This window comes from Tripterygium wilfordii, chromosome 10, assembly GCF_013401445.1.
Source record: "Tripterygium wilfordii isolate XIE 37 chromosome 10, ASM1340144v1, whole genome shotgun sequence".
In the NCBI taxonomy this organism is placed as follows: domain Eukaryota; kingdom Viridiplantae; phylum Streptophyta; class Magnoliopsida; order Celastrales; family Celastraceae; genus Tripterygium; species Tripterygium wilfordii.
The window spans coordinates 2,809,688-2,820,913 of NC_052241.1; the positions used below are offsets into that span (position 1 = coordinate 2,809,688).

General features: G+C 37.5%; 2 protein-coding genes across 2 annotated transcripts; one reads left to right on the forward strand and one right to left on the reverse strand.

Annotated features, from left to right (window-relative positions):
* Nucleotides 1-261: 261 nt before the first annotated feature.
* Nucleotides 262-4,158, forward strand: LOC120007462 (protein DETOXIFICATION 40-like). Its single transcript, XM_038857702.1, has 7 exons — nucleotides 262-648; nucleotides 921-1,552; nucleotides 2,098-2,154; nucleotides 2,964-3,202; nucleotides 3,489-3,607; nucleotides 3,695-3,781; nucleotides 3,885-4,158. The coding sequence occupies exons 1-7, from the start codon at nucleotides 328-330 to the stop codon at nucleotides 3,945-3,947; spliced, it is 1,518 nt and encodes a 505-aa protein (XP_038713630.1). The 5' UTR covers nucleotides 262-327; the 3' UTR covers nucleotides 3,948-4,158.
* LOC120007464 (50S ribosomal protein L6, chloroplastic-like) lies at nucleotides 3,965-7,240 on the reverse strand. The gene is made up of 3 exons (XM_038857703.1): nucleotides 7,087-7,240; nucleotides 5,696-6,004; nucleotides 3,965-4,492 (listed from the first exon to the last, which is right to left on the reverse strand). The coding sequence occupies exons 1-3, from the start codon at nucleotides 7,119-7,121 to the stop codon at nucleotides 4,156-4,158; spliced, it is 681 nt and encodes a 226-aa protein (XP_038713631.1). The 5' UTR covers nucleotides 7,122-7,240; the 3' UTR covers nucleotides 3,965-4,155.
* Between the last annotated feature and the right edge of the window lie 3,986 nt (nucleotides 7,241-11,226).

An 11,226-nucleotide genomic window follows, 5' to 3' on the forward strand; every position in this document is an offset into this window, starting at 1 on the left:
AGATTGCGAGATTATTTTCTTAACAGGAGATTGAGGGATGGTTATTTTTTTGTAAAAAAAAAACCCATTAATGACGTAACAGCCGCACACCACGTTTATAGTTCCTCTCCACAATATTTTTTGGTGAGTAACATGGCCCACGTTGTCCCCTCCTCGACTGCGATCTGCGACCATCAACATATTCTCACTAGCTGTCTCCCAATCCCAGTAGCCAAACACTCTTAAACTCGCACAACCCCCTATATAATCCCCCTCCCGAACTATTCATTTCCATCACCCAACAAACAGGGAGTGCCTCCTCTTTGTACATAACAAAGAGAGTTTAAGATGGCATCTCTGGACCAACCTTTGCTTCAATCCGAGTCTCAAAAACTTCCCAAATTATCCACCGGCGGACATGAAGTGAGTAGCGAGCTTGAAACTGTGTTATCGAACACGCAAGTGCCGCTCGTGCAGCGCCTACGCCGAGCCACCTGGATTGAATCCAAGCTTCTCTTTCACCTCGCAGCGCCTGCGGTCATTGTTTATATGATCAACTATTGTATGTCCATGTCCACCCAGATCTTCGCAGGCCACCTCGGTAATCTTGAGCTCGCCGCCTCGTCTCTCGGCAACAATGGCATCCAGATTTTCGCTTATGGCCTCATGGTACGGCTGAATAGATATGCTTCTTTTTTCTTCTTCTTTTTTTTCCAGAAGATCCCAATGTTTTCTGTCACAGCTAATCCCAAATGCTGAGATATTCGTACACAATTTCACATGAATCATGTGCGTTCATCTTAGCATGAAATAGCTAGAGGTAAAACAATACATCCTCTGCATTTTCGATTTTTCAATATTCACATAATTTAAGCTTTTGGGGATGATAATTAATGGTATTTGTTGTGAGATTCATAACTTTTTTTTACGTTATGAAACAGTTGGGAATGGGGAGTGCAGTGGAAACACTATGTGGACAAGCCTATGGAGCAAACAAATACGAAATGCTAGGCGTATATCTTCAAAGGTCAACGATCCTCCTCGGGTTGACTGGAGTTGTACTAACAATCCTCTACATCTTTTCAAAACCAATCCTCCTATTCCTCGGTCAATCCGAGGAAATAGCGTCGGCCGCAGCCGTTTTCGTCTACGGTCTCATCCCACAAATCTTCGCATACGCTGCCGTTTTTCCTCAACAGAAATTCTTACAGGCACAAAGCATAGTTGCGCCGAGTGCATACATCTCGGTCGTAACATTAGGCATTCATTTCTTGCTAAGTTGGGTGGCAGTTTATAAGCTTGGATGGGGATTGATTGGTTCTTCGTTGGTTCTGAGCTTGTCGTGGTGGATCATTGTGGTGGCACAGTATTTATACATAGTCAAGAGTCCTAGGTGTAGGTACACTTGGGATGGGTTTAGTATGCAAGCTTTTTCGGGGTTGTCGGAGTTCTTCAAATTGTCGGCTGCATCGGCTGTGATGTTGTGCTTGGAGGCTTGGTATAATGATTTTCTTGTTCTATTGGCTGGATTGCTGCCTAACCCAGAAGTAGCTTTGGACTCTCTCTCTATTTGGTAAGTTTAATTAAACATTGTCTAATGGATACCAGTATTTTTTGTCCCAGTTTTCGAATGCTGAGATAGACGTACACGATTTCATATGATTCATATGAGACCCATGATTTTACATGAATCATGTACGTTCATCTCAGCATTTTAAAAAATTGAGACAAAAAAACACAAGAATCCTTAGCATTGTCTGTGCCATCTAATATTCTATGCATGATTTATATGAATAATTAAGATATATTAACTAAATTTAGTGTCCAAGTTGATTATTATTAGGCTAATTATTGTACAAAAGTCAAAAAGAAAATATTGAATTTGGCTTTTCAAAAGCGACTAGGGTAATGTTTGTGTTGTGTTTGGACACACTCACATTTTTGGACCCACAATGTGTCGCATTCCTACCAATTTGAATTATTGTTTGTAGGATATGAGAGTTGGTGATCAATTTGGATTAACCATCTTAATAGTGATTTGAAATTAATTCTAATTAATACCAGCTGTGAGGTTGTCGTTTAATCAATTATTGATATTTTCGTCGTTACTTGTTTCAGCATGACAATATCTGGATGGGTCTTCATGGTAGCAGTCGGGTTCAATGCAGCTGCAAGGTCAGTTTAATTTAATGTTAAGATTATATTTTATTTACACAACAATTATCTATTTTAAATCTCCGTCGAGTAGCCCGGGTGACAGCCGGATATGTCCTCGTGGAACAATCATCTACACTTTCAATGAAGTATTCGCATTTATATTATATGCCTACACTAAAAATAATATATCATAGTAGATCATATAACTGACCTATATAATTTTTCATTCGACCTCAAATGAATCATTTGATCGTATAAAACATCGGGGTGTGGCCCATGAGAGGGCTCCAATAGAAATTCGCTTGACATGATTTATTTACATTTATATTTGTTGTTAGTCGCTATGGGAATTAATGACAGAAACTACTAGCTAGCTAGATTTGTCACGTGCCGCACTAGACGTTTTCTGATCGTGCTAGAAATTTTGTGCCATCACGTGCATAAAAATTTAGGAGGAATCACGTGTCGGCGTGGACGCACGAAGTTATCATATAAAGGCTAGGCCAACTTCCACAACAAATCTGATTATTGCTCAAATCCGAATCAAAATCTGTAGCCAACGTTATATAATATGTATCCACTATCTACCTTAATTTGCAAGATTTGGTTATATATATATAAAGTTTGTTTTTTATGCGCACTTAAGCGTGTACTTAAAATGTGAATTATTTTTTGAGGGTATGGATAAGTGAAATGATCAGTGAGACTCACTGATTTGAGTCCCACATGTTCCAAATCAATGATGAAAACATAAATCCACATTTTAAATGTGCATAAGAGAATTATATATATTAATTAGCAATTTTTGTTGTTTTGATGGTTAACAGTGTAAGAGTAAGCAACGAGCTTGGAGCTGGAAACCCAAAATCTGCATCATTTTCAGTGGTGATAGTGACCTCGGCGTCCTTCATTCTGTCGGTGGTGGCAGCAATATTAGTGCTGGCGCTGCGTAATGTCATCAGCTATGCATTCACTGAAGGCGAAGTTGTTGCAGCCGCAGTCTCAGACCTTTCTCCACTTCTAGCGATCACAGTTATCCTTAACGGAGTGCAGCCCGTTTTGTCTGGTAAATCTCTGATTAAATTGATACTGAACATATTTTTAATGTCGAACAAGGTCTCAATTTCCTCACTGAGTGCAATACCTTGTGGCCACGTGTTGGGTTTTTCGTCCCAACTTATTATGTTGTTAGGTAAAAAAAAATTGTGTGCACGAGCCTAACAACATGAGTTTAAACTTATAGCGGATGCTCAAATAATGAACTTATATGGTGTCGTTCTCGGGAGGAAAAAAAATCTTGATTCCAATTATACACTAGTATTAACATTTTATTATTTTTCTCATTGGCAAAGGTGTTGCTGTTGGTTGTGGATGGCAAGCTTTCGTTGCATATGTCAATGTGGGGTGTTACTATTTTGTTGGCATTCCCTTGGGTGGATTGCTTGGCTTGTACTTCAATCTTGGTGCCAAGGTAAATTAGAAAAAAAAAACGAAGAAGATTTATTCATATGGGTTAATTGGTAAATTAGTAATATAATCTGACTATCATCTGATGTAGGGAATCTGGTCAGGGATGATTGGTGGCACAGTATTGCAAACCATTATTTTGCTATGGGTCACATTCAGAACAGACTGGAACAAAGAGGTAAAAGCTCCCTTCCTCATTACTTAGGCGGCCCAGAAACAATAATGGGCCTGATCCCTCTAGGCCCAGGCAATGAACATTTGATTCCAATCCATTTTTGCAGGTTGAAGAAGCATCAAAAAGATTAGTCAAGTGGGAAGACAAGAAGCAGCCAATTTTGAACTAAGTGACCGAATATCTCAAGAATAAATTTTGTCTCTTCATTTTATTTTCCGAGTATTAGGCCCCATATTTACAGGCCCATTTGAAAACTGGGCTCGTATGGGACTTATTGGGCTGCTTTTTCCCTCCAGTTCAGATGCTTAAATCAAATGGGCCGTGGGTTTAGACATGAATTGGAACAATATGCTGCAAGTAATTGTCGGAAAATTTGATTACTTCTTCTTACCAGCTTTCCCCTCCTTTCTCCTTACAACTTCATCAGTATATTTCACTCCTTTACCCTTGTATGGTTCAGGGGGTCTCCATTTCCTAATAGAAGCAGCAAACTGACCAATGGCACTCTTATCGTATCCACTAACGGTGATTCTAGTATTCTCTTCAACTTTTACTTGAAGACCATCAGGGATTTCCATCCTAACTGGATGCGAGAACCCGAGACTTAATACCAAGTCTCTTCCTTCCAACATTGCGCGATATCCAACGCCAACCAATTGAAGTTTCTTCTCGAACCCTTTAGATACTCCTACCTTCATGTTGTTGGTTAGTGTCCTGCAAGCATGATACCAAACCCTTTACTGTATAGAACAAATTTTGATTCAGCTAACATCCTTTTAAATTAAATCACTTAGTTCCTGCTGATAAATGATTATGCAAAATCTGAAATAGCACTTGAAAAATAAAAGATGGAAAAGGCAAAGAGGGGAAGAGGGGGAACTTTTAAAGATGTATAAATGCTAAAACTCATGCCTTTCAGTAATCTTTGTAAAAGTTAAGTCTCATATCCTTACATTTTTCCTATGGCTTTTGGGGAGTCTTCTCAGCCCATTTTCACTTCTTTTTGGTAGTATATATTTTTCTGGAATTCCTGGTCTTTTGGCCCAAATATCCGCATAAAGAAATAAAATATTTACAAGGGGCACTTCCCTTTGATGCTCTCCATTATCATCTCCTTATCTACAGGAAAGGTCCTTACTCATTACTTCAGGAACACCAAAGAACAGCCAGAATTTCATTGGTCAATAGGCAAATTCTATCACCTATTAGATTTTCCAGTATCCAAAATGCAGGTTTATATCTAGGTATCCATTTCCCAAGACTAACGTCTAAGTACCTATTGTGAATTTTACCTTTATACTCCAGAGCAGAATGGCGTGTCATGTATGGAAAAGCATTCAACATAGACACTCCATATGTTTCTGATGAGTATATAAATACTTTCAATTCCCTATCTGCTTGCATGCCCTCAGACAAATGTCTCCGGTTGTGTGAATATCATCTCATCCAACAACCATGTAATACTAAACTTGACAAACCCACCTCACTTATTATAGCAACCATCTGGCAAAGACAACAAACACCAAAGGAATACATACCAATATAGCCCTGTGTCTGAGAAATACTTAGTAGTGCATAAACCCAACAAAGATGTCCAAGAAAAGATATGATAAAGGCTATATCAGTAACTTTCAGGATAGTTAACAACACAGTTCCATTGATAAAGTAGGTCTTGTTTCAAACTGAAGCTGGTCCCAATTGATTGATTGTGCATGCGACTTTTGTAAATGATTATAGAAAACTCTAAAGTTTTTAAAACAAGGTTTTGCTGGAAGATTGCATATCAATAGCAGATTCATAAGAAGCGTAAATTCAAAAGTCTAAGTTATTTGTGGAGTTAGAAGAAACCAAGTCAATAAGAACAGAGTAATACAATTATATAAGGCGTTGGACATATAAAAAAATTCATGGTTTTACCTGAAAAGCCCATGCATTTGGTTGGCCCTTCTAGTTTCTACAGCCTTTCTGACCCTTAGATTTCCAGAATCCTCCCTTTCAAGCTTCACCTCTGATGGATAAGTAATGGAAAGTTCCCCCAAAGGGCCCTTCACTTTCAAATCCCGACCTTCCATTGCTATCGCGACATTTGATGGCACTTCAATGGGCTGTTTCCCTATCCTTGATTCCTTACACTCAATAGTCGTCCTCATGAAACTAACACGAGTAACAGGACTACTGGATACGCAGATTCCATTTCTCTCGCCAAAAAAAAGAGACGCAAAATTGCTGAAAAACCAAAGGGAAAAACAAACAGTCTCAAGAAAACCGAAAATCTCAAGAGAATTTTCACTAGGCCAATCTGTTATGGTTATGTCAAATGGTATTCATTGCACTCAAAACCCTTCTCCTTTATCATTGATAAGTCGAACTGAAGTTCTGACCCTGTCCAGTAATGAAAATATGCAGGAATAAAAGAAATCCAAATCTTCAAATAACTGATGATGTTGCGTGACATCCATTTAAACCACATTTTCCATCTAATATATCCTACAGTCGTGATTGCTTTCATCCTTTTCTTCTGTACTCTCAGCCAACAAAAAAGGAGAGAACATTTACATATAATATTGATAAATATTGAATCGGACAAAAAAACTATCATATGGTGTGAATGAAAAACAAATAATTAACAATCTTCAAAAGGCAAACAATTAATAAGTAAAAGAAGCACAAACTGGAATACATAAGCAGAGACTACACAACATCCAGAATACTTGCAAGGGTCTAATCTCCACATAAACTAAAATTTTGAACATGCATTTACAGCAGACCGTACACATATTCACGTATTTTTGCATCTACAATCATCAACCAGCCCATACTGGAATACATAAGCGGAGACTACACAACATCCAGAACACTTGCAAGTGTTTAATCTCCTCATAACTCATAAGGCAAAATTTTGAATTACAGTGAACTGTACACATATTCACGTAGTTTTGCATCTACAATCATCAACCAGTAGGTCCAGTACCTATCAACATGGAATTCAACTAGCCCACAGAGGTACCATAAACATAGCTTCTACTTATTCAGAGAAAAAAATTCTGCTTCAGCATTAGGTTAGAAAACCACTATTACACTGAAAAAAATATGGATCAAGTATCCAATCCAGAAAACCCGTCATACGCACCTAAACTTTAGTGAATCAAAGTATAGAGGCCAGACTCAAAAAAAAAAAATCTTCCATAAACTAAGCAGGAATTGATGCCGCTATTGGATTGGCCAGAAACCAAGGCCAATAACAAATCTATAATGCGAAATGCGAATGATCGAATAAAAAAACAACCTTTCGAATTTAGGGTTTCTACCTGGTTTGAAGAGGATAGGTGACTGAAGTGACCATCGTTTAATAGCTTTCAGAGCATCAGCCTCACGGCTGCATTCACTATCTATCCGAAACGACTGTTGGCTGCTGCGATGTGCCGATGAAGGAAAGAGGGAAAGACATTTACCTGAAATTATTGAAATGCCCCTATTTTATCTGGACATTTATACCCTTGACTCTTTCGACGCAAAAATGAATCAATGAACGCTCGAAGGCCCATGCCCACAATTAAACTCGTAAAGCAAGAATTCATTACCCAAAATAAGAGCTTCTTCTAGTCCAGCCCAGTTGTGGGAAGCGTGACAAGTCACGTAGAAGTATTCGAAAGCGAAACACTTTGCATCGTCCAAAACATGCAGTCGCATGAAAATTGTGCGCGGTCGTATGAAATTGTGTAGGGCCATATATGCGACCACAACAATAATTTGTGTTTTATAAAGGATATGATGGCATCCTTGATAAGATAACCCATTTTTTTTCCAATGCGCTAAAAGAATGCTCAATCACAATGCATAAAGAGGAATGAGTATAGTTGAAAGCTTCTCATGGTCTCGAAATCATGGGGCCACTGTGGAAGACTTCCAAGTGACATATTTATGAACAACATGTCGAAATCACAAATAATCATTACATTTTGAGTAGTAATTCTTTTTCCACTTGTAGAACCTAATTTTGGTAAGTTTGAGTAGTGGCCCTACGAGTAAGAAGCCTTACTCGGAAAGGTACCCGCTTGAAAGAATCAAGGTTGTGATTTGTTCTACTATGAATAATGTCTACACGAATGCAATCCAGTATGAGTAGAGTCCCACCCCAATGGTCAAATCAAGTCAAGTCAGAAGGTCGGCAGTGCATAATCAGATCAGTCACATAGAGTCAAGACAAAGGTGACTTCAAAATAGTAATTTTATTAATTTTTGAATAAGATTACAATTATAATTACAATGTTCTTCTGCAAATCTGATCAAAAATAAGTTCACGGTCCACGAGACTTCTTCTGAAAAACTAATTGTAAAAAAGTCATCGGTTGATTGTTTTCCTTCCGACTTAGATGATGTCTCATCTAACATTAACCCAACCCGATTGGACTTCCGTAGCATAGTTATGCCCCATCCGACTGGTCCAGAACCAAAAGTAATTATGCTCTGGTTCGAAATGGGGAATAGCTACGGCCACCCCTGATTCTACGACCAATGCCTTTACCCGATGTTGGTTGGGCTTGGTGGTGTAGTCGTGGATTTGCATAGAGCTCCCTAGAGCCAATCGCGAACCATTGTTCAAGGGGGGATACAAGATCTTCAATGGCACCGCATGGTCGAAGCTTGTTTCTTCAACAATATCTGTTGAGAAAGGACATTAACCTTTCAGAGGAGTTAGAATGTGTTTCATCTCTTTCCACTTCATCTCTAACAAAACCCTTTGTAGAGGATAGACATCCTCAACATTCTCTTAAACCACCTCATGTTTTTTTGGACTCTCTGAGTTTTAAACAAGCCAATGTCTCTTCTTTTTATAGATCGTCCAACAGTAATTACGTATCTAGAGAACGAATGGTCGTTATTAATACTCGAAAGCCTAGGAACCAAGAAAAAGCCTCTTCATCTCAATCATACTTTTGGTTAATGAAATTTGGAAAGTTAAGGAGGAGTCATCATTGACCTATTCTTACTAAGCCAGTCACAAGGCCCATTTTCCCATGTTAAGTACCACATCGAAAGATGTGGGAGTTGATTCCTTATTTATAAGGACAAACTCACTTCCTTATTACCAACAAAACATTTTCCTAGGCTTAAGTGGGTTGGGCATAGCCCACTTGCTTTGGCCATAAGAGAAATAAAATCATGCGTACCCGATGTATTCACTAAAACTGGACAATCCAAAACGGACAATATTATTGATATATACGGGGGTGTGGATTTACAACATCCCGATCCACATGTTCGGCCCACTGCTTGCCAAAGCCCAATCATGACCCAACAGGAAATCAGGCCAAAGTGTCTCCCTTTCCTTCAGAGCAAAGTAAAATTTTCCCGTCAAGCCTTGAGAGAAAACTTGATCACTGATCAACCAGGTTAGACTGAAAATAAAACAGTGACCCAAGACAGGCGGTTGCCTGACAAAAGCATGGCAACAAAGAACAAATTAAACGAAGTATTTAAGGAATGCTCTGCTGAGTCCGCTCTGCTTCTTGAACCGTCAACAAGCAATGCAACGTAATTTGCTAATCCGCTATCACATTCTATTAAGCCAAAGTAGGCTTTAGTTTACATCCACGTACATGGTCGATTTATGTCATTGGAATTTTCTCCTTTTTGGAGTCAATTGGAATTTGGATTCGAGAATGTTGTACTTCTGCTAGAGAAACCCCAAAGGACAAAAATTAAGAAACTGCTGATAATTTCCTCCCAATCTTAAACCTAAAAAAAATATCCATATAAGAAGACAAATATTGCAGCAAAGCACAGACCATGTTCATGTCAGATGGCTCTTGCCTTTTCTCATTCTTTCTTGGCCACGTTGTCTATTGTAGTATTCTCTGTGTTCTAAGCCAGTCCTCCATTCTCCGTTACAACTACATACATGATCGTTGGGCCCTATCTAACAGCTTAAAATCATGAAAGAAGAGAAATGTTTAAAGCCTTAAGCAAATCCTAAAGTGCATATGCTACGCACAATCTCTTTCTGACAGATTGTCGGTGCTATGAATTTGAAGGTAGCAATGTATGCCTGCTTTTAGAGAACCAACCAACTTTTGTAAAGTAAGGGAGCCTGCTATCAAGTCACTTACTGCATCCATTATCTCAAAACATTGCCAACGTATTATTCTATGTGCTCAATAAGCTAATCAAGTTGCGGTTATCACGTGGAAATTTCTATGCTTGCGAACCTAATAATCCGAGTTTAGGCTTGTGTGATGTCATTATCTGCAAAAAATAAAAAAAAATAAAAAAATTGACGTCACTCTAACCTATTTAAAAAACTATTTAAAAAACCATGAGCTCGTCATTGACTAGAACTAGAAGCGAAAAGGCAGAGCCTTCTGTGTAAACACAACTTGGGATACCTGTAGTGGAAAACCCCCTGCAATTTCTATCATTATCGTTTGGTATGTTTAAGATTGTGGGACTCATACTGTTTTTTAAATTTTAAAAACAAACTAAATGGTGTGGTGGAACATTATCCGTAATGGAGACTGTAGGTACCCGGACTTTGTCTAAACACAGCATGGCAATTCAATGTGGAGTCATGTTAAATAAAAACAAAGTCAGTAGGGTATATTTAATATTTGGGTCCCATTACTCTGTTAAATAAAAACAAAGTCAGTAGGGTATATTTAATATTTGGGTCCCATTACTCTGAATTTTTTTATTTCTTTTTTTTAATGGCCATTATTCTGCATTTACATTCTGGTTGTTGTGTAGATTCTCTTGCCAACAGGAGTTGCAACCTGCAAGTTTGTGGACTTGATTGCACCAAAAATCTCTCTGATGTCATCAGGGCTAACTGGGAAAGACCATAATGGACTCCATAAACAAAGTCTGTGTGATGTCAATATCAATAGAAAATATCATTTCTTGTAGTATTCAAAAGGGACACTGGGGAGAAGATTGAGTTTTTTTTTTTCTTTTTGTTTTTTTTTTTTCATGTAGTGACACTTTGAGATAATTAAATACATAATAACATATATATATATATATATTTTATTATCAAAATGACATAATGTGTGGAAAAGCACATTTCAACGAAAATATTATAAACAATTAAATATTATAATATCCTTATATTGGGATTCTATCTTTTTTTTATTGATGTCCTTCAATTAGGTTTAGTTAGACAAGATCCATTTAGATGACTATTTTTAAATTTTATATTTAAAAATAACTACCAATTAGATAATATTCAAAATTTCAATTTGATTTTACTCAATTAAATCTCTTATTTCTTTTAAAAGAGATTCAATTTCTTTAATTTTATCTCAATCTTTAACAAACATTATCAAATTCCTCATAAGGATTTAATTGGTGTTTTTTTTGAAATTTTTTGAAGTTAACTCAAATTAAGACAAAAATATAGCTTTAAAAATTTTTTTAATATTAAAAAAGAATTTAAGACGGGATTGAATAAA

What these genes read in the sequence shown, in the direction of transcription:
- LOC120007464 (XM_038857703.1), bottom strand. Translation starts at nt 7,121, where the DNA reads ATGGTCACTTCAGTCACCTATCCTCTTCAAACCAG. An exon ending in ACCTATCCTCTTCAAACCAG is followed by an intron (nt 6,005 to 7,086) that starts GTAGAAACCCTA and finishes TTGGTTTTTCAG; the next exon opens with CAATTTTGCGTCTCTTTTTT. An exon ending in CAAATGCATGGGCTTTTCAG is followed by an intron (nt 4,493 to 5,695) that starts GTAAAACCATGA and finishes TCATGCTTGCAG; the next exon opens with GACACTAACCAACAACATGA.
- LOC120007462 (XM_038857702.1), top strand. Translation starts at nt 328, where the DNA reads ATGGCATCTCTGGACCAACCTTTGCTTCAATCCGAGTCTCAAAAACTT. An exon ending in TTTTCGCTTATGGCCTCATG is followed by an intron (nt 649 to 920) that starts GTACGGCTGAAT and finishes GTTATGAAACAG; the next exon opens with TTGGGAATGGGGAGTGCAGT. An exon ending in AGTGCAGCCCGTTTTGTCTG is followed by an intron (nt 3,203 to 3,488) that starts GTAAATCTCTGA and finishes TCATTGGCAAAG; the next exon opens with GTGTTGCTGTTGGTTGTGGA.